The sequence below is a fragment of the Oryx dammah genome, unplaced genomic scaffold (assembly GCF_014754425.2).
Source record: "Oryx dammah isolate SB20612 unplaced genomic scaffold, SCBI_Odam_1.1 HiC_scaffold_24, whole genome shotgun sequence".
Lineage (NCBI taxonomy): Eukaryota > Metazoa > Chordata > Mammalia > Artiodactyla > Bovidae > Oryx > Oryx dammah.
Window position 1 is genome coordinate 30,747,294 of NW_024070208.1, and position 23,344 is coordinate 30,770,637.

The 23,344-nt window shown below is 40.4% G+C and overlaps 1 protein-coding gene across 1 annotated transcript in view; it reads left to right on the forward strand.

Moving 5' to 3' along the window:
• The first annotated feature begins 452 nt into the window (after positions 1-452).
• UBL3 (ubiquitin like 3) overlaps positions 453-23,344 on the forward strand; it is a 48,728-nt gene continuing 25,836 nt past the window's right edge. The window contains exon 1 of the mRNA XM_040267446.1: positions 453-1,562. Within this exon, the coding sequence (XP_040123380.1) occupies positions 1,521-1,562 (42 nt within the window). The 5' untranslated portion in view covers positions 453-1,520. The remainder of the gene's footprint in view (positions 1,563-23,344) is intronic.

The window sequence follows — 23,344 nt, forward strand, 5'->3', positions numbered from 1 at the left end:
TCCTCCAAATGTATTGTTGAGGAGAGACCTAGATGAAATCACTATACGAAATGCTTTGAGATTGCAGGATGTGGAGAGCGCGCTGTCATTACAATGAATGATTCTGCTTGGAGGTAAACCATGTTTTAGTCTGCGAGTATATTGTGTATGAGGGAATTTCTCTGTGCAGAATCATTTCCCAACTACCCCCCTCCCCCCAATAATTCGCAGGATCACAGCCCTCCTGGCAGCAGGTATCTCCCTAAACTCCTGGGCAGTCGCCCGGCTAAAGCGAGCTTTCCTCTCCTAGCAACTGTTGCTAAGAGGGGCGTGGCCTCAGAGTCCGACTAGAACGCTTTTGGTGTCCCGCTCCCCACCCCCACCCCACCGCGTAGACTACATTTCCCGTGATGCTCCAGGGTGGTCTCCGTAGTGACGCACTCGGTGTTCGCGGAAAGAGGGGGGGGGGGTGAAGGAAGGCGGAGGCGGTGGTTGCGAGGAAGGCGCGGGGGGAGGGGGGCCGTGCTCTCCGCGGGTCCCCGGCTCGCGCTCCGGCAGCTGCTGCCGCCGCCGCCATGTTGGCTTGAGGGGTGATGACAGGAGGCGGCTGCGGCGTCGGGGACTGAAAAGTGGAGGAGGAGGAGGCAGAGAGACGGAGCTCTAAGAGGAAACGGTTCCCGGGCTGAGGAGAGGAAGGACCCGGCCTCTTCCGGGGTCCGGTCGAAGTCGGCGTCGCGGGGAGCTCGCGAGGCCGGGGAGGGGAGCAGAAGGCGGAGACGGTGGGGAGGAGGCACAGGCGGAGGAGGCGAGAGAGGAGCGCTGGGAAGCCGGAGACGATGCGCCCCGAGCCCCGCGGCTGCCCGGAGGCGCCCGCGGCCTGAGCCCCGACGGGGTCTCGCTCCTGGCGGGCCGAGCGCCCGGCGCTCCGCCCCCTTCCCCCAGCTCCCCGCCCCAGGCTCTCCGGCCCGGGCTAGCGCTGCGGCTGCCAACGAGTTAAATGCCGTTGAGCGCGGGCTTCCGCGGCCCTGGCCGCACGAGTTGAGAGCCGTTTGCCCGCTCCGGCCGCCGAGGACGCGTCCATGTGTAGCCACATAAGTTCTCTGTGTGCCGCGGCACCTGGGCATCCTCCTCTCGCTTCATGAGGACTCGACTCGGGAGCAAGTGTGAATCACGGCGGGGCTGGGAAAGGAGGAAGGCGATTTAACCCCCTCCCACCCCGCTCCATGTCCGTGTGTCACTCGGCTCGGTCCACCTGGCGCGGCCGGTCCTGGGGCTGCTGCTGCCGCTGCTGCTGACTTCGGCGACCCGGGAGTTGCTCCGCTCCGGCCACAGCTCTGCCGGCGATTGTTCCTCTGCGCCCGGCCAGGCCGGCACTTCGGCTCGGAAAGAACTTATTTTATTAAAAAAATTTTTTTTGGAGAGCACATCTCGAACCAATCAAGATCTTGAAGACTGATTTGTTAGCTCGAAGACGAACAGAAGACTCTTTAATTTGTTGTCTTAAAAAAATTTTTTTTTTCTTTGCGTAAACATCTGGGTATATGTCAAACGGCAAGATGTCCAGTAATGTCCCGGCGGATATGGTAAGTGAAGGATTAAGAGTTAACGACAGCCTTTGATTTAATTGTGGTTTCCAATCTCGTTTAATCAGAAAGGATGCAGGCGTAGGGTGAAGGTTTGCGGGGTGGGGGTGGGGAAGCCACGGTCCCGGGAGATTGTGGAAGAAGTTGGAGGGTCTGGTGTCGCTCTCGTTGAAAGCGCTGCTTTGAATACGGATCTTCTCACTTGGTTGCGTTTTCTAAATGGTTAAAGACAATGGAGAAGTTGGGAACATGTAGCAAGGTGCCTTGAAGTGGAGAAAAATCTCTTCCGCTTTGCTAGAAGCCTCTGAACACTTGTGTCTGAAAGCTTCTGAAAACGGCAGAGCCGAGGCCGGGTGTCCCTGCTAGATACAGAGGTGGGCAGGAAATCGGGAATCTTGCCCTGTGACGCTGGTCGTGAATGCAGTAGGTGCAAGCCGGCTATTTCCAAGAAGTGGGGACGTCTTATCTCTCGGCCAGGATTTGCTGTGAGCTTTTCGAAACGTTTGGGAGGACAAGTACGGCGACAGAAATAGACGTTTTGGAATGTTCACAAATCGTGGCTGACTGTATTTTGGTACTTTTAATGAATATTCCAGGACTTTTAGTACCAAATATTTAGTAGTATGACATCACTGGACTTTTAAAGGCTAATGAAGCACATTATTGATTGAACCTTGATCCTGGAATGTTAAGAACTGGAAACCAAAGTACTCTTGTTTATTGACGCTTTTCTTTTTGTTCATAAAGCTTATGAGACTGTTGACTAACAGGTCTGTGTAGGCTTACAGCGCTGGGAAGGTGGGTTTCTGTGAGGTGACATTACTCTTTGCTGTCCTGGGGACAAACGTAGTGCAATTAACAGGAAGGGGAATAATCTCCTTTATGAAAGAATTGAAGTTAACATAGTTATGCTCATATATACGAAGTTAACATTTGAGCGTTTGTATATTTCAGTGAAAAAAACAAAATTGAACTTTGCTGAGGATTAAATTTTAAAATGTCAGATGTTTCAGTTAGAGTGAACCCCATTTACGGGCTGTAAAATTAAATTAAATGGCTCTAAATGGCATATTTTGACCTTGGTTTAAAGACATTTTGCCTGTGTTTGATTTCCCTTTCAGTGCGCCGTTTAAGTGCCAAGGAACCACAATGTTCTGTCTCTTGGGTGGCCACAGAGCAACCCAGCATTCCTTCCTGAGTCTTAAAACTCTAGCATTGCCCTTTTAGTTTTCCTTTCCCTCCTGGGGTGCACACCGGAGCAGAGTCTCCTGCCGGCTTAAGGCTAACCAGACTGGATTTCCTTCACCCTGTGGTGAAGTTGCCTAGCTAGGTCTCTGGATGGAGCAGGAAAACCCTTTCCCCGATGGATACTCTGTGGGCTGATAACCTCCAGCAAAGACTTGCTCTCTGGCTGAAACTTCCATCTTCTGTCATCATGCACAGTGTGCGATATGATCAGAGAAGTTGTCGTGCAATAGATCTGTGAGATTAAAACAGTGCAACAACTTTATTTAGGCCCAGTGAGGAGAAAGAGCTGAATGTGCGTAGCTTCAGTCACAAATCAGGGTGATTTGGAGAATACTGTTTCCAAGTTAGAGAGGTTTGGAAGCTAGTGTTTGGATCCAGGTGCCGGGAAGGGATGGCAAGACTGTATTAATAGCTGTAGTTATCAGATACAGCTATTTCTGGTTTAGATTGTATTTTAAGGCCTTGATGATTCTGTGGTGCTTTGAGATCGCTTGATTAAAGGTGATAGGCAAGGGCAAAGCAGGATTATGTAATAAACATATAATTCCTTGGTGGTGCTGTTTCAGAATGTGTCTAGGGTACAGCTCAGATTAGATAATTCTGAATAATTTTTATGTTTCATTTTCTAGCCATACAACTTGCTGGAGGCCTTGAGGGTTTTGTTCCAGCATTAAAAGCTTTTAAACGTCATTTGCTATTACTCACATTGCATTTTTGTTTAAGAAGTGTCTTCCTTTGATATGTACCTAGAATTACAGCTTTTTGAAATATAACATGATAAATACTGGTTAGAAGTCGTGGACTCAATACTTTGTGTTTGTTAAAGTTTTCATTATCAATAATTGACAGTCTGCACTTACATTCTGACTTAAAGTGAGGAAAATGTCACCACTCTTGAAAAGCATCGGCCTTCTCAGCCCCACCTCTCCACAATCTGATACTTGCCTTGCAGCATAATTTTAAATTGATTGGGATGCATATTCTTGCAAGTATGAATACATACATTTGCTAGATGCAGTAAGCATTTTAAGTGTCTCATTGGTGACAGTGTGTGCTATTTAGAAACAAATGTTACGCTTTTTCACCTGTTAATGGTGCTTGTCACTGTATAGGAAAATCCTATTTCGGAGAAGAGGTGGGGCAGTGAAATTATAATAAACCCTGTCATGGTTTCAATAGAGATAGTTCATTCTTGGAGTTCTAATAATTGCTAAAGCAGTTGATGTTTTTGGTAAAGTCTCCTTATAGAAATTATTGTGACTCACTTTTTAAAATCGATTTTTTTTAGCATGACTTATTTTGTTACTGACATTTAAAATATATTTTTAAACATTCAGTATATTTTTTTGTGTACCATAAGGGGTCTCTTTTTCTTAGAATCCAAATTTAGCAAGTCCGTCTTCTAGGGCAGGATACGAATGGTACCCCTAGTGAATGGATTTGCTATATTTACAAAAAATAATTTGCAGTTGGTACTTTTTCAGTTAACATTCTGTAAAGATGTCCTATAAATGGTATAACTGTATTTACTTAAAATGTTGGCTTTTTCTTTGCTAAAGGTGATTGAGTTTGAATTGAGATTTACTGACATTTCAGTGTAATAACTAATTTGTGAGAAAAATCTGAAAATATCCTGTCCTGAACCGAGTATCATTATAATACATTGTATTTAAGTGATTCATTTCCCCCCTCAAATCATAGCTCATGATGCGGCTGTATTCATTGTTTATATTTGTAGCATGAATTATGTTAATGATTTAGGCTTTCTGAAAGAAAATGTTTAGTCTTTCTATCAGTAATAAAGCCTAAGGCTGGTTAGATAAGCTGGTAATTTCGTTCTCTGAATTTGGAAAGTTTTCAAGATGTAAATTAATATATTTATAAAATTATTATATAAAAATTGGAACTACTGTTGGAAGCTTTGGACTGAAATTATACTTTATGATATCTATAAAATTGAAAACCCTGTGTAAGAGAGACATTGTCAGTGTGAGAATAATGGCAAAGCAGTTTTGGTTATTTGAAGCATTTTAGGTAATAAAGAATCCTGTACCTTTTTAAGCTATGAATGTGAAATTGTAGCAGATGTAACTATGTTTAGTCTGGGATTAAGTGAGCTAATGATAATTTGATTTTTTTCAGTGCTTAATGAATATTTTTATTGTAATGTCATATCTTTTCCATTTGTGAAAGAAATATTGGAGCCCTCTAGTGGACAGGAAATTATTCAAATGAATTTCTTTTCAAAGTGAAGTTTTATCACTTTTCTAAGTTAAATGACAGATATAGAGTATACCGGGGGAAAATGTCATGCTCGAAAAAGGTTTAGAGAATAGAAAAGTTTTAACTTTGGAGAAGGAGTTATATTAAGATCCAATGCCTTAAATTTTTTTCTTTACTTACAGCTCTTTTAAATTTTTCTTTCTCTTGCTGGAACTCTTGTTTCTAATATGAGTTGGAGGTTTTATGAAGGTTAAGGGTAGATAAGTACCATTTATATATTAATATCTGTATGCTAATATACACACACACATATGTAGGTGACTTGATGAACAACATATTAAATAACATGTCTCTATGGTATATTTCTCTAAATTGTTTTACTTGAATGTGTCTTAAATTTGGTATCTTGAATTAGACAGTTTTATTGAGAAAACAAATAACACATTATTTCCCTCCATTTTGAATGACTTTTCCTTTCCAGCTCTGAATCCTACTCCAGCTCATGTCCCTCTCTTGTGAAACTGGTTTTTAGTCCATTCTAGTCCACAGTGATCTTTACTTCCTGTGAACCATTTTCTGCCTATTTGATATTCTTCAGTTCAGTTCAGTCACTCAGTCGTGTCCGACTCCGTGACCCCATGAATTGCAGCACACCAGGCCTCCTTGTCCATCACCAATCCCCAGAGTTCACCCAACATGATGTCAGATTTACATGAATGTATGTCTTGTATTTATTATATCTACTGTAATTTCTAAAACATTTAAAAACTGCTGAGTGATTTTCTTGACTTGTAAGGCATTACTCTTTGTTATTTATGGGAAACATAAATATTGTCCCGTACTACTACTAATAGTAATGGTGTTAAGCATGAGGTCTGTGATGTCTGATACTACTTTGAATATGAAAAGTGTATTTTTAGTGTAAGTTTTGAAGTTATTTTAAATTAGTGGATAAAGTACTGATGGCTGTACTAGTTTTCATAACATGAAACAGTAAATACATTTTAGGAGACTGAACTTCAATATGCTCTTTAAGAATTCCTCTCTTTCTGGAGGGTGAAAATTGAAAGTGACTAGAATTCATGGTAACTAGAGACCCTGGGTAATGAATTATTCTGAATCAGTAAATTTTTTGAATACATAATGGTTATTTTGGGGAATATCCCAATCTATTTTGGACTACTGTCCTGTTTGCTTACATGTAATATGTGACACATAATTCAACTTACTTTTGGTGACTTAGAGCCATCATTTTAATAATATTGATTCAGTTCAATGAAGTTCACTGACTGTTTCTTTGTAATGTACTATCATTATTCTATAAACTACAGCTGTCTTAGCTCAGCATCTAATACAGCTTTTGAAGCTTTGTGCCCGTTCACTACTAGTAATTGACAAAGTGAGATGAGGCAAGTCAATTGCGATTTGAGAATAAAAATATTAGAACTTCTAGTTTATTTTGTGCTCCAAGAAGAAGGAGAAATTGAACTTTTTTTTATTATTATTATTAATACATGGATTGGGTCTGAAAAAACCTCCAGGCAATGAACATTTTCCTAAGGGACAGTATGAGAATTTTGTAATGTAAAGACAGCAGGATTATTGAGTTTCTCAAGGTTCTTGCAGTTTTTCTATGATAGTCTTTTATATAGGTGCTTTAAAAATTATCTATCTATTTTTGGCTGTGCTGGGTCTTCCTTGCTGCCCAGGCTTTTCTCTGGTTGCAGTGAGCAGGGGCCACTCTCGAGTTGTGGTGCACAGGCTTCTTGTCGGCTTCTCTTGCTGCAGAGCACGGGCTCTAGGGTTCACCGGCTTCAGTAATTGCAGCTTCTGGGCTCTAGAGCACAGGCTTAATAGTTGTGGCGCGTGGGCTTAGCTGCCCTGTGACACGTGGGTTCTTCCTGGACCAGGGACGAAGCCAGCGTCTGCTGCGTTGGCAGGCAGATTCTTTACCACTGAACCACCAGGGAAGCCCTAGGTACTTTTTAAGAGAATCTGTGATACTTTGAATGGAAATGGGGAGCAGAGGTTCACTGTTAAAGTACCTTAAAGAGTTGTAGAACTCAAAACTGAACAACACATTTTTATTTTACTAAAGGTGAATATCTTAGATGCTGATCAAAAAATAGTCATATTCAGTAACAGTGCTCTTAATGTTGAGAGTAATAGTATTTTTAGTGATTGCATGATGAAAACAATGTTTAAGATAGTTAATTAAAATTAAACCAATATTTTAATCTTTTAATTTTGTTTTAGTGTGTATTATAATTTGCATAAAATGTATGGTTTATAAATGAATATATCATATATATTGGCATTGTATGCTGAAGTATTTTATGGTTGGGATGTTCAGTCAAACTTTAGAAGCTGTAAGATGACTTCAGATTTCTAAGTATTTTGAGTTCTGTTCCCGTCTCCTGCCTTGTTGAGTATTTTTCTGTGGTCAGTATGCCTAACTGTCCCTCTCTTTCATAGTTGCTGATTCTAATTTACTGTGGGTATAGAAATCAGATTTCCAAAGTTTATGAGGACAAAGTGTGTTAAAAATGAGTAAATGACGTCCAAGTGAGATTTTCAGGCGTTCTTATGGGAAACTGGATAGTCTTCTATTTCATTTGGTCATGTCTGTTTTGGTGGTTCAGAGTTCTGCTTACTTGAGGGGCTTATTTCCTGGCTGAGTTTTGGAGAGATGTAGATTTTTGCAGGGATGAACTAGATAGATAATTTAAAAAATAAAATTACACAAGTAGCTTTATTTTGAGCTCAGAGGGGAGAGATGCTAATATTTGTTGTGTCCTAGCTGTTTCCGAGGCAGATGCTTGGCATTTGACAGGATAACATTTAGTTTCATCCTTTCAGTGACTCTGGAGAAAGAGGTTGGTAAGTAGAAAAAGAAGCGGCTGTTACCCCCTGGTGAAGAGCACCAGGAATACATCTGCAGTGGAACAAGTCAGATTTACTGGCTTGCTGCAGCCACGCAATCACAGAAGAGGGTATCGCAGAGGTTCTCTCTGGGGTTTGCCTCATGATGCTGATGAGAGAGCCGGGAAAGAGGAGACTAGCTCAGGGTAGAATGCTGCAGACACGGAGTGGAAGTGGGCTGGTAATTGGATCTTCCAGCTGTCTTTGTTTAGGAGGCAGGAGAAAGGAAGTGGGCTGGAGGAGCTCGTCAGTCGTTGTGGAGCTGTAGTGCGGCCCTGGGAGAGTTTATTACCTGTTGGTCTTCTGCCGGCCTTGTCTGCCTCTGTCACAGAGTGATTGTCAGCAGAGCTATTTTTACTTTCTCTCAGCCTAGGTTCACAGAGGGTAAGGATCTTCTTTGGAATCGCATAGCTAGGAAAATACAGAGCGAGGGTAGGAGTTTGGGTTTTATGGCAACAGTGATAAACACCCTAGGCCTTTCCCCTGTGTACCTGAGCAGACAGTACTCACCCCTCAGGCCCTCTGTTCAGCAGAATACCTGGATCCCCTCCCAACACCTTGCTCCAGGTATCTTTGCAAAATGCTGTGTAACCTATGGGTTGGAGTGATTTTAATGCAGGTGGGTTTTTCCCTGGTGACTCAGATGGTAAAGAGTCCACCTGCAATGCAGGAGACCCAGGTTCAGTCCCTGGGTTGGGAAGATCCTCTGGAGAAGGAAATGGCAACCCACTCCAGTGTTCTTGCCTAGAGAATTCCATGGACAGAGGAGCCTGGTAGGCTAAAATCCATGGGATCAAAAAGAGTAGGACACGACTCAGCAGCGAGTAACACACTTTTCTCACTCACTGCTTAAGTTCAAGGGAATTTTCTTTAAACTTGTTGGAGCTTTGAGTCCTCTTACATATATATTATACAATAGAATTTTTTTCCTATAAACTTACCACTTTGAATTCGAAGACCGCTGCTGCTGCTGCTAAGTCGCTTCAGTCGTGTCCGACTCTGTGCGACCCCATAGACGGCAGCCCACCAGGCTCTCCCTGTCCCTGGGATTCTCCGGGCGAGAACACTGGAGTGCTTGCATTATATATGTGACAGACACATAGGTTGATTTAGTGCTTTCAGCGTATTTCGTTTTTGTCTTCCTCCTAGTATCTGCTTATGTATGATGCAGATTCTCTGTTAATTGATTACAATCTAGCAGCATTTTTTTATGGTCTAAATAAAATATATACATGGGAAGTCTTCTATAACTGGGTTTTCAAAAGAATGTTCTTTCTGTTGAGGAAAATTATCTTAAGTTAGGCATTATATCGTGTGTATGAACATAAATTAACATGGCAATTCATTATGTCTAGACAAAAGGCTCTCTCAAGACAGATATTTGATTTTGTTTACTCTCTTATAAAATTAATGTTTTTGCCATAGAAATGCTTCTGCTTTTTTCATTTAGTCCATACAAATAAGTATAGAACCATGTTACAATTTTGAACTAATTCTAATGATGTACAAAAATTGTTTGCTATTCCATATTCATAAAGCATTTAAAAGCTATAAAAACAATATTGTAATGCCTATCTTAGAGTATGTCTCTGTGCCTTGTCTGATTATTTTCCTAGGATAAAATTCTTAGGAATGTAGTGGCTGTGGGTTTAGATATGTGTTAACAACTGGGGTGAGGTAGGGATACACGTTTTATTAATTTTAAAGCATCATTGATTTTCTGGGTAAACCTAACTTTTTCATTATGAATTATCTTCTTAATATGCTACAATATGTTTCATGTACATTGTTTTTTTCAGTTTTGTTCATGAAAAAGATTGACTAGTGATTTTTAATTTCTTGTAAAGTCTTTGACACATTTAGCTATCAAGGTTATTCTGACTTCATAAAATGAGTTGAGAAATGTTTTTTATTCTTTGAGTTTGTGAAAATTGATTTTACTGCATCCGTAAATGTTTGGAGGAGTTCACTGGTGAAGGAGTTTGGGGTTTTTGTGGGGGGAGGGGTGGGGATTATCGATTCTGTTTCTTCATTTCACGTGGGACTATACATATTTTCTGTTACTTTTTTGTCAGTTTTGACAAGTTTTGCTTTTCAAGGCATTTATCTATTTTATCTAAATTTTCCAATGTGGCTTAAGATTTTTTTTCTTTTTTTTACAATCTCTCTATTACCTTTTTGATGTTTGTAGTATCTGTAATGAAATGTGCTTTTAAAGCCTGATTGTTGGTAATTTGTGCTACTGCTTGCTCTCTGTTGACTTTCACAGAGTCCATTTTCAGATTTCATGTCTTGCCGGTCTTTTAGTAATAACTAGTTTTGTTTGCCTGGAAGTGTATTTATTTACCTTCATCTTTAGAGGGTCTCTTCCTTTAGCACCTTTAAGTTATTTTATAATTTTGGGCTCCCACTGTTTTTATTAAGTCAACTTGTGGTCTTACTATTTCTCCTTTGAAGTTAATGTGTTTTTCTGTTGAACTTAATGTGTTTGGGCTATTTTCAAGATTTTATCTTTGTCTTTGGTTTTTAGCAGTTTTACTGTCGTGTGCTTATGCATAGCTTTTATTTTATTATTTATAAATGGAATTTGTAGAGCATTTTGAGTCTATGGCTTGCTGTTGTTATTTTGTGAATTTTCTAAGCTGGAATTCTTTTTTTTTTTTTATTGAAATATAATTGAATTAAAATGTGTCAATTACTGCTTTATAGCAGAGTGACTCAGTTATATTGATACATGTATATACATTCTTTTTCATATTTTCCATTATGCTTTATCACAGAATATTGAATATAATTCCCCGTGCTATACAGTAGGAACTTGTTGTTTGTCCTTTCTATACATATCAGTTTGCATCTGCTGATCTCTAACTCTCGATCCAAGCCTCCTTTTCCCCTTGACAGCCACTAGTCTCGTCTCTGTGTGCTTGATTCTGTTTCTGTCCCATAGATGGGTTCATTTGTGGCATATCTTAGATTCCATATACTAACATTATCAATACGGTATTTGTCTTTCTCTTTCTGACTTCCTTCACTTAGTGTGAAAATCTCTAGTGGCATCCATGTTGCTGCAAATGGCATTATTTTGTTCTTTTTTATGGCCCAATTATATTCAATTGTATATATGTACCATATCTTCTTTATCCATTCATCTGTTGATGGACATTTCGGTTGTTTCCATGTCTTGGCTATTGTGAAAAGTGCTGCTGTGAACATTCAGTTCACTTCAGTTCTGTCGCTCAGTCGTGTCCGACTCTTTGCGACCTCAGGGACTGCAGCACACCAGGCCTCCCTGTCCGTCACCAGCTGCAGGAGCTTGCTCAAACTCGTGTCCATTGAGTTGGTGATACCATCCAAACTTCTCATCCTCTGTTGTCCGCTTCTCCTCCCGCCTTCAATCTTTCCCAGCATCAGGGTCTTTTTAAATGAGTCAGTTCTTCACATCAGGTGGCCAAAGTATTGGAGTCTCAGCTTCAGCATCAGTCCTTCCAATGAATATTCAGGACTAATTTCCTTTAGGATGTTCTGATTGGACCTCCTTGCAACCCAGGGGACTCTCAAGAATCTTCTCTAACACCACAGTTCAAAAGCATCAATTCTTCAGTGCTCAGCTTTCTTTATAGTCCAACTCTCACATCCATACGTGACTATTGGAGAAACCATAGCTTTGACTAGACAGACTTTTGTTGGCAAAGTAGTGTCTCTGCTTTTTAATAAGCTGTCTAGGTTGGTCATAACTTTTCTTCTAAGGAGCAAGCTGCACTCACCATCTGCAGTGATCTTGGAGCCCAAGTCTGTCACTGTTTCCACTGTTTCCCCATCTATTTCCCATGAAGTGATGGGACTGGATGCCATGATTTTAGTTTTCTGAATGTTGAGCTTTAAGCCAACTTTTTCACTCTCCTCTTTCACTTTCATCAAGAGGCTTTTTAGTTCCTCTTCACTTTCTGCCATAAGGGTGGTGTCATCTGCATATCTGAGGTTATTGACATTTCTCCTGGCAGTCTTGATTCCAGCTTGTGCTTCCTCCAGCCTAGGATTTCTCATGAGGTACTCTGCATATAAGTTAAATAAGCAGGGTGACAATAAACAGCCTTGACGAACCCCTTTCCAGATATGGCACCAGTTTGTTGTTCCATATCCAGTTCTAACTGTTGCTTCTTGACCTGCATACAGATTTCTCAGGAGGTGGGTAAGGTGGTCTGGTATTCCCATCTCTTGAAGAATTTTCCACAGTTTGTTGTGATCCACACAGGCAAAGGCTTTGGCATAGTCAATAAAGCTGTGAACATAGGGGTACATATATCTTTTTGAATTAGAGTTTTGTCCAGATATAGGCCCTGAAGTGGGATTGCTAGACTGTATGGTAATTCTATTTTTAGCTTTTTGAGACAGTTCAATAATATTTTCCACAGTGGCTACACCAACTTACACTCCCACCAACAGTGTAGGAGGGTTCCTATTTCTCCACACCCTCTCCGTAAGCTGGGGTTAAAGTACTGTTTCTATTCAGTTCTTTCTTTCTGGGACTATAAATGCATGTGTGTTAGGGCATTTCAGTTTTCATTCTTTTTTCCCACTCTATATATCTATTTGGATATTTTTGCTGAACTGTCTTCAAGTTCCCTTATCTTCTCTGTCCAGTATACAGTTATACCCAATTATTAAGTTCTTAATTTCAGTTTTCGTATTTTCAGTCCTAAAACTTATACAGATTCAGATTCTCACAATGTTTTACCTATTTTTATTGAGTATATAAACATTGTTGCAATGTTTCTGTCTGATAACTGTGATACTAATCCCCATCACCCATGAGCCCATTTCTGTTGTCTAGCTTTTGATCATTTGGTCCTTTTTCCCAATATGCCTGGTAATGTTTTAATAACATTGTAATGAAACATTATAGTGGCTCTGAATGATGTTATCTTTCTTGAGATAAAAAAATATTAATATTCTCTGGGAGGTAGTTAGGTAAACATTGATCACTTTGATTCATTAGTGATTAATAAGAAATAAGCCTGAATTCAGGGTAATCAGGAAATTCAAGTAGGCTTCTAACACATAGCTCTTCTGAGGTCTCATTTAAAAGTTTGAAGTGTTTACCAAGATGCTTATTCCTTGGCAGGCCGTGAATTTTAAATATGATGAGACTGATAAAAGCTCTGCTTAGCTTTTGTAGCCTCTTTGCGACATCTTTTTGAGGAGCTTGTATTTCAGTCCATGTTGTTTATGATTCAGCACATGCCTGGAGGGCAAACACTGAGCAGGATGTTGGGCTCCTTTGCAGTTCCTTTTTATCTGGGATCCTCAATCCTGGCTCCTCTGGTGTAGCACAGAAGTCCAGTTTCTGCCTTCCCAGCCCGGCGGGACTGCCACAAGCTCCCGGCTCCTGTTTCTGCCTGGCCTGGATGCTCTGTACTGGTAACTGGCAGATGCCTCAAGGGGAAAACGGGCCGTCTGTGTGTTTCCCTTCTCTGGACAAGTGATGTCCTGGCTCTCTTGGTGGTTTTCTGTGTACCTTCAGGTAGCTCTGTTTGTTTGGTATGTTAAATCACTTTTGTAGTTGCTTTCAGTGGGGAATTTGGTCTGATACTGCTCTTCCTCATTGCTTGACCCAATTGCCCTTTCTGTGTGTGCTTTAGTTCCCCTCCCTCCCTTTTGGCTCTAGGATTACCGAGTTTTTTTTTCCTCTTTTTTCTATCCTGATAGTAGCTATGAGTAGCTAACATTAATTCAGTACTTAACTGTGTTACTTACCATGGCACCGTCAGGCAGGCAGTTGCTTAAGTCAGACATCTAGGAGTCATCTCTGATCTCTCCTTTTCCCTCATCCCCCAAATTCAATCCATCTCAAACTGCGTCTGGAATCTATCAACTCCTCTTCTCCATGCCACCACCACGTTGCCAAGTACCAACGCTCTCTCCTGGACACGGCATTAGTCTTGGAACTAATTGTTCTGCTTCTGTTTACCTTCCCCTGTGATACACTTTCCAAAAATAGCTTAAGTGATTTTTGTGAGACATAAATTGGATCATTTTTTCTTCTGGAAAAAAAAAACAAAAACAAAAACAGAAAACTTCAGCAGCTTTCCATTGAAGAATAAATTCCCATAGAATAAAACAACAGATCCTTAAAGTGGCCCTTCAGAGTCCTGCATTATCTGGCTCTCGCCTGTCCCTGTAATCTTATCTCCTTTGACTTCCTATGCTTCAGTTATCCTGGGTCCTCTCAGACAGGCCACGCCTGGGCTGAGCCTGAAATCCTCCTCAGTGTCCTCTGTGCCCGACAGCTGTGGGCAGTGCCGTCTTGCTTCCTGTCCTCAGAGGCACTCTGCCAGCTCACATCTAAAACTGAATTCCCTCATCCCTCGACTTCTGACCCAGAACCCCGTGGGCTCCCTCTGTAGCACTTGTCACACTTGGTAATCCTTTAGTTTGTCTTTAGATTTGTTTTAATTGTCGACAATTCTGTTAGGGTAGGTGTATCTCTTGTTGGCCGCTGGTGGCCAGTAAGTTTGATGCCTTTTATATAGTAGGTTTTTCATAAGTATTTGTGGGCTTAAGAAGTAATTATATTGTAGGCACTGTGCTAAACTAATGACTTGAAACAGACTTAATCCTCAAAAAAAAACAACTCTCAGAACAAGCTTACCAGGTAGGTAGGTGCTCATGTTAGCTGCATTTTATTGATAAGAAAGGTGAAAATTAATGATATTTTGTCACTTTCCTGAAGCCAGCCAGCTAGGTGGGCCCATTTTGTGTTCTTGGATATTTTTGCATTTCTAACTTTTCACCATTTTAATATTATATCATCTTCATTATATCTTAAAGCTAATGACTGTGATTATACTTATATTCTGGTATTTCAACTTCAGCTTCTTGCATTTGCTTAACATTTTAAAATAACCAAAATTTCAGAAAGGAAATTAGAATTTGTAATGGAAGTTGAAGAAGTATTAATAAGATTTAAATACTTGAAGTGGTGGATTTGCAGTGTTGCTACCAAGTATTATGAGTGATTTTTCAAGCCATAAAATCTCTCCCATTATTTTGTGACTAAATAGAAAGTCTGTGTTACTATTAAATGCATATATTTGATATATATAAAAACATATTTGAAGAAAATGGTGTTTGAGCCTTTTATACTTAAAGGACTATGACATGGATTTTTACCTTTAGTACTCAATATAATCGATATAACTTCCATGTTAGCTATCAATTTACTTCCATACTTATTTGTCTATGGGTAATAGTCCTGCTCTGTTTATTGTTATTCAGTTAATCAGCAAGTATTTGTTGAGCATGTGCTTATGCAGGCACATTTTTAGGCTCTGGTGTGCAGCAGTGAGTGAAGCTTACATTTAAGTAGTAGGGAGATAGACATTAAACACAATAAATAAGTAAAATACATAGTGTGTGAGGTAGTGGTATTTTTTTCTCCAGGGAAGAATAAGGGAGAGGGTTTGGAGAATGCTGAGGGAGAGTTGCTGTGTTGCCCAGTTTTACAAAGGGTGATGGGGAGACCACTGGGAAGGGATCTGAGGGAATTGTGGGCCATCCAGTGTCTTGGGGGATCACATGCCAGGCAGAAGGAATATATCCTTGTTTGATTTCTTTGTTCCTTTTCAGTTTATCTCACTGTCAGTCCTTCCCTTAAATTTTGGTGTGTCTCATAGGTTTTGTTCCCTGCCCTCTGTGTCATCTGCGTGAGTATCTTCCTCACTAGTTTGTGCAGCAAACATTTATCGCCTGCCGATGTGCCAGATAGACACTGTCAGTAGTCGGAGCCAGTTAGTTTTCTCTGATGTCAGCACACAGACACACACAGACACACACAGACACACAGACACACACGCAGACACACACACACACAGACACACACGCAGACACACACAGACACACACACACAGACAGGCACACACAGACACAGACACACACACAGACACAGACACACACACACACAGACACACAGACACACACAGACACACACACACACACAGACACACACACACACACTTTCGAATGAATTTCCTGTTCTTTATCTCTACTGCCTCCAGCCAGGTTTTCATCCAGATATCATCCCCCTTTATCTCCTTCTAGTTATCTGCCTTTTACCCGTTCCCCAGGTTTGTCTTTTGAAAACACAGATCTCATTACAGAGATCTCCTTGTTTAGCTCTTCTACTTAATTATGGTTGGCCAGTCCACGCCCCGCTCCTTAGGTGGTGGCATTAAAGCTCTTGGCAGCTGGGCTGCCATCCGGCCTCATCTGCTGCAGTTGCCCGCTGTGTGTGCCCTGTGTGGGGCTATAATAAACCCTCTGCTGGCCCACAGACCCTCAGTCCGCGTTCCTGCTTCTCTCTTCCTTGCTTAGCCTGCCCTTTCTGCTTTGGGGCACCTCCCTCCTCCCTTCTTGCTTTATTTGCACTGAAGACTTGTGCTTCATGGCAGTGTTAATTCCTTGCTAATGCCCTAACTACTTGGTCAGGCGCTTGGTCATTCTAAGTATAGCACATGCTAGGAGTTCCAAACCAAAGGGACAGTGGAGGCACAGCTGTTACCCTAGGCAGGACCAAGGGGGAAAAGAGTGGCAGCACGGCCTTCTTCCAGGGTTGCCAGCAAGGTGAAGCACACAGAGCCAACACACATCCTGTTCAGGCTTCAGCATCTCTGGTTCCAGGGAGCCCAGAATTGCTAGGTAGTGACGAGTCTCAGCGTTACCTGTTGTGCCATCATAACAGCCAGGAACAAAATCCAGTCCACAGGAAACTAAGGTGAAAGGCTTGCAGTTCCAGCTGATTAGTCTGGAATTCCGAGAGCTGGGCCTCTCAATCAGTCCTTCTCTCATCCACGTTATTACCTCTACTCTAGCACGTGTAAATATTTTTGTTTTGTCTACTAGACAGACTGTGTACTCTCTGAGGGCAGAGAGAAGCCTTATCTTCCTCATCTCTCTACACTGCTGTTCCTATAATAGCACTGCGCCGGTTGTATAGAGAATACCAGGTGAATGTTGAGCTAGCACTGCAGCTTTGTCCAGTAGAACATTCTGCAGTGATCGTAATATTCTGTATCTGCGCTGTCCAGTAGAGTAGCCACTGGCTGCACATGGCTGTTGAGCACTTGGAAAGTGGTGTGTGACTAAAGAATGGAATTTTAAATTTTATTTAATGAATTTAAATATGAATAGTTACAGATGGTGTTGGACAGTGTGATTATATAGTTTACATAATTATTTCTCTCAGTGGACCAAAGAGCTCTCTAAATTTTTTTTGGCTTGTATTTCAGATGGTTGCAAACTGCTCAGCTTTTGGTTTTACTTTTTGTAATTTTTGTTCTCTTACTGTCAGCAGTTTTTGCTACTGTCATTGTGTACACTGTCATCAACTTTCTTTTAACTTTTTGGATTTTGGTCTACATGACATAGAAAGACAAGCTAATGGAATTCTTTTAGAAAGAGCGGGTGGTAGAGGGGCCTGGAAGTCATCTTTGACCTTTCCTAATGTGGAATAAGAATTAAGTAAGAATGTGGAATAGCCCTCAGAAAAGAAGAGAGAAGGCTAAAAATATAAATTAGTGTGGGCATTAAATTGAAGAAAAAATACCTATATGACATTACATGAATTCACGAAGAGATGAGAGAGCAGCCCAAAAGTATAGTGCCTCTAGTTACAGGTAGGGTAATTTTTTAAATGAGGAAAGGAACGGCGTTATGGTGAAAAAATGATTTTTAAAGTTTAACTCTCAGGAGAGCCATCCAAGGAGAAACCCAAGCAAGAGTAGCGGTGGGCAACAGCAGAGATTGCAGGGGCGGTTGGATAAGGACCAATTAAAGACCTTCCTGTGTAATTTGGTAAAGGTTGCATGGATCTTAACTCATTGTCAGATATTTTACTATAGTCAGAACATTGTTTTCATTATAATTCATAGAGTTTTCTCCCATATTGAAGTGCTAGACAGAGAGGAGTCCAGCATGTCCACTTTTTTTTTAAGTCACCGCAGTTTTTCAGTTTCTGTGTCCGTATCTACCTTTTCTCAACCTTCTCTGTCAAAATATTTTGCTTTGCTATCTGGACAAGCGTTAATAATACTTGCTTTCTGGTCTGAAGTTGATCCTTTTTAATCCTGCCCAGGTCAGTCTCTCTGTTACCTGGTGGGAGGGTTGTTGGTTCAGAAGCAGCCACGGAGTTTGTGCTCTGATGCAGGGTTTACTAAGAGGTGTTTCGTGCTTAACTCTTCACACCCAGAGAAAGACAGGTTTATACTAAGAGACTGAGACATCTAGCCTCAGTGGTTCTGTCAGACTCCCTGCTGCCCGAGGAAGCAGGCAGAGAGCTCTCAAACTTCCCAGAGCCCTGCTTGCCTCACTCCTGTGGGATTTAGGACAGACTGCCGATGAAAAGAGAAAACTGGGAAAACACTCTCCCTAAATATCTTTATTCTGAAGTGGAGATGGGCTCATTCCTAGGCTGTTTATACTGCAGAGTGCAGATGTAAGCTTATTGTTATATTTTTATTTTCGCAAGTCATATCTGAAATCTCAAGTAGAACCACTAGCTGTACACTGAAGTCTTCTTGGAATAGTTCAAGTGGCCATCACAGCCTACTGAGAATTCCCTGCACACATACACTTACACCACGTCTTCTTTATCCATTCCTACTGTGAATTCCCTGCACACATATACTGACACCATTCTCTGGTGATAGACTTGCAGGTCATTTCCGTGTCTTGGCTATTGTGAGTAGTGCTGCTGGGAACACTAGAGTGTATGTTTTTGTTTTTTAAAATGCAGTCGTTATCTTTAGGGATTCTATGGAGTCTAATATGGAACACCAATGACTAGAAACACTTTGCTAATTTTAGTTCAGTAATTCCCCTAAAGTGAAAGCAAAACAAAAATTCACTTAAATCAGAGTATTTTACTTCAGTAGAATCAAAGGAGTTTGAGTTTATTGAATAATATTTGAGATTTATAGGAATGCTTAATGTCTTTCTGATCTTATAAAAGGTCTCAACTGTTGTTTGTTGTTTTTTTTTTTAAGCTTTTCCCTTTTCCAACTAGTATTTTGCTTTATCCTGTTTCTAGGTTTGGAAATATATACATAAAGATAATAACATGTATATATGTTTATGATTTTTTTAAAGAACCTTGTACTTTAAATTTTATTTACTCTCCAGTCATCTGTCAAAAATAAATAAAAATGAGTCTCTAACTGTACTTTACAAATTTTCAAGTACAAATAACTGTACTTTACAAAATGTATACTTTTTTTTGCTCTTCAGAATTCACATTTGTGTAAGATTATTGACTTTCTGAGTTTGGGCTCTTCTAGTTTATAAGCTATTTTGTCTGCCACATGTATTCCACCAAGGTAGTGTATTCCAGTGATGGTATTAACTATATCAAAATTAAGAACATCAACACTATTTCTCAACAGTCCTAAATGAGATCAGATTTCTAGATCTTCTAATTTAAGTAATTTAATAAGACTGTAGAGGACCAATTGCAATCACCTGGCAACTATTTATAAAACGTTCTTAATTTCATTTAAATTCCTTGAGAGCCACTGTTAATGATTCTATTTTGGGGATTTATGTACAGTAAATTCATAACATGTATTTCTTTACAAAATCAGTACACAATGCTAATATAAACTGAAAGTAAGTTTGAAGAAAGTCATAGTTTTTATTGTGGCCTTGCAGTAGAGAAATACAGAGCAACTAAAAGTTTTTTATCAGCATACTGAACTTTGCTATCTGTGGAATACATATTCAGTGAATAAAAGATACACAATAGAAAATGGTAGAAAATCCAACCAAAGAAATTAGCACGATCTTTTTGGGAAGGATTGAATCTCCCAGTTCAAGGTAAAATTTTAATATCTGCAAAGCAATAATAACACCATCTCTTACTTCGTTTTAAGAGTTTTAAAGTTAGACCTTGGAGAAGGAATTGGCAACCCACTCCAGTATTCTCTCCTGGGAAATCCCATGGGCGGAGGGACCTGGCAGGCTGCAGTCAGTGGGGTTGCAGAGAGTCAGACATGACTGAGCGACTAAACAGCAAAATTAGACCTACCAAGAAACTTTGGCAGAATAGCTTCCTAAGCAATTTGTTTAGTTTCCCCAAGAACCATGACTACTGTGAAATGACATAGTGTAGTTATAAATAATAAACACAAGTTCAGTCCTGATTTGTGTTACAGTTTTGTACCTCGGAGGTATTTTATTTTTCTCTGATGAACTTGGTGTAATAAATCAGATACTACAAATAATAGCTTTTTAAAAAACGCACAAGTAACATCAGATGTATTGGACCTTTGCTTAGATTTCAGTCTTATTAACACGGTCCTTTTGGCACTTAGGTTGATTAGCCTTCTTGTGTCGTTTCTGTTGTTTTCTATGTAAGTACAGTTTATCCTAGTATTCAGTGTCCAAGCGGGCCCTATCCCACGTGCTTCACACACATTCATTCAGTAGAGTTTCCCTACAATGTTGTGAGCCAGGAATTATTATTATCCCCATTTTACAAATAAGGAGACTGAAGCGTGAGAAATTAAGCAATATCTTGGTGACTGGTGGAACCAGGATTCAGATCTAGATATTCTGTTTTCAGAGCCTATGCTACGAGTGTAAAATCTCTGGAATTCTGGGAAAACTGAAAGTCGCTCAGTCGTGTCCGACTCTTTGCAACCCCATGGACTGTACAGTCCATGGAATTCTCCAGGTCAGAATACTAGAATGGGTAGCCTTTCCCTTCTCCAGAAGATCTTCCCAACCCAGGGATCAAACCCAGGTCTCCTGCAATGCAGGCAGACTCTTTACCAGCTGAACCACAAAGGAAGCCCAAGAATACTGGAGTGGATAGCCTATCCCTTCTCCAGTGGATCTTCCCAACACAGGAATTGAACCAGGGTCTCCTGCATTACAGGCAGATTCTTTACCAACTGAGCTATCAGGGAATTCTGGGAAGGTGTACTGTGTTCTTCAGTACTACTGTGTGTATTAAAAATGAGCCAGTTCATTTTGTGTACACACAAAAAAGGTAGCATTTATTTAACAAATAATAGGAGAAGGAAATGGCAACCCACTCCAGTGTTCTTGCCTGGAGAATCCCAGGGACGGGGGAGCCTGGTGGGCTGCCGTCTATGGGGTCCCACAGAGTCGGACACGACTGAAGTGATTTAGCAGCAGCAGCAGCGAGCCAGGTAAAGGGGTCATCTTTAATGTCTTTATTAGGCAGTTGAGTTTTGTTTATATCATGGTTGTAACCTAGCATGTTGATTTGGACAGTGTCCATATCTGACTCTTTAGATTGAAAGAACGAAGAATGGAAGATAACTCAAGGAAAAAACAACTTGAATTTAATCTTTTTTAATTTCTAATACCATTTCAGATATAGGAACCATAACCATGAATGTAAAATAAACTCTAAGACTGCAAGGAATCTGGGAGTAGTTTAAACCTAGAATTCATTCTCTCTTACTATAAAAAAGTCTAAAGACCTCTCAGTGAGGTTCTGCCTATCTCCAGTACATCTTTCTGCAGGGTCACTAACATACCACTCACTATGTTCATTAGAGAAACTTCTTTCCAGAAAAGAAAATACTGAGAGTTGGTACCATAAGTTAGGAGGCATTGTTCGGCGTATGCAAACAACATAAATCATTCTGTTAAGCTTTGTAGAATCTTCCACATTTCTAAGTGTTTGACATTTTATCCTCGCAGTTGTCTGTAGAAAAACGAGTGGCGAAAAGGGATTATTACCCTTGATTTATTCCCTGTAATGGAGATCTCCGCCCTTTTAGTCAAGCTTTAACATTAGTGAATGTTGTTCATTAATTCTTTGTGGGAGGGTGGTCCTTGGGTTCTTTCTAGATTGTTTCTCTCCAAATTGCTAATCAGATTTTTTTCTAACTTTCCTCTCTCTCTCTCTCTCTCTTTTTTTAATGGTGTCTTTTCTAGTGAAAGGGCTTCCCTGATAGCTCAGCTGGTAAAGAATCCATCTGCAATGCAGGAGACCCCCGTTCAATTTCTGGATCTGAAAGATCCACTGCAGAAGAGCTAGGCTACTCACTCCAGTGTTCTTGGGCTTGCCTGCTGGCTCAGTCAGACAGTAAAGAATCTGCCTGCAATGCGGGATATCTGGGTTTGATCCCTGGACTGGGAAGATCCCCTGGACCTGGAGAATTCCATGGACAGAGGAACCTGGCAAGCTACAGTCCATGGGGTCCCAAAGAGTTAAGAGTTGACTCATTGGACTTTGATGCTGGGAGGAATTGGGGACAGGAGGAGAAGGGGACGACCGAGGATGAGATGGCTGGATGGCATCACTGACTCGATGGACGTGAGTCTGAGTGAACTCTGGGAGTTGGGGATGGACAGGGAGGCCTGGCGTGCTGCGATTCATGGGGTCACAAAGAGTCAGACACGACTGAGTGACTGAACTAAAATGACTTTCACTTTAAAACACTACAGTTATCTTTCTGGTGGAAAGAAGAGCACATTTTGTTTAACTTTGAAAACCTTTTTTTCCTGTTTTACTTTGTTTACTTTGAAAAACTGCTCAGAAGAAAGAAATGGATATAATTTGCAATGCCCTAGTAGTTTAATTAATTCATTATTATAAATAAACTGATTATCTGGGATGGCTTGGACAAAGTATATAGCTGCTTTATTAAGCATTCTAACTATCTGAATAAGTAGGTTAACTCCTTCCAGATTTGTAAAAATACTGTTACAACATCCTTCTCAGTTCATGGATTTGGTGGAATATTTTATTCCCTGGTGGCTACGTTTCTTGTTAGCTCTGTAACTGTTATTCCAAGATTTCTGACATAGATGCAACAAGACACCTTACTTGGTCTTTCTCTTCTGTCTCATGCTATGATAGTTTCTCACTTTCTGTCCCAAAGTTAAATGACCAGCTTTACGGTTTGACTCAACTTCTTTAGATTACAACATTAAGAGTCCCTTAGGTGGGATTTTGTAAATACTTATTTTAAGTTTTATGAAAAATTGCAGACAAAAGTGGAGAGATAAGTATAATAAGTCCCCATGTATCCACATTCCAGTTTCAACAATTATTAACTCATGGTCAGTCGTGTTTACTTGCTTTTCCTGAATGATTTTGAAACAGATCATATTACATATCACATTTGATATGTGTGAATGAAATATGCATGAGAATGACTTTTTAAACCACAATAATCATTACAGCTTCGAAATTAGCAATAATTACCTAACATTATCAACCTTACAGATACAGAGCATATAAAGACAAGTATTTATGCCACTTTTAGTTTTGAACTGAAGGTACTGAAAAAGTTAACGTTTCAAAGGCTGTTTAACATTAAAGTGTTGTTTTTCTTTTGTCTTATGAACATTGAGAC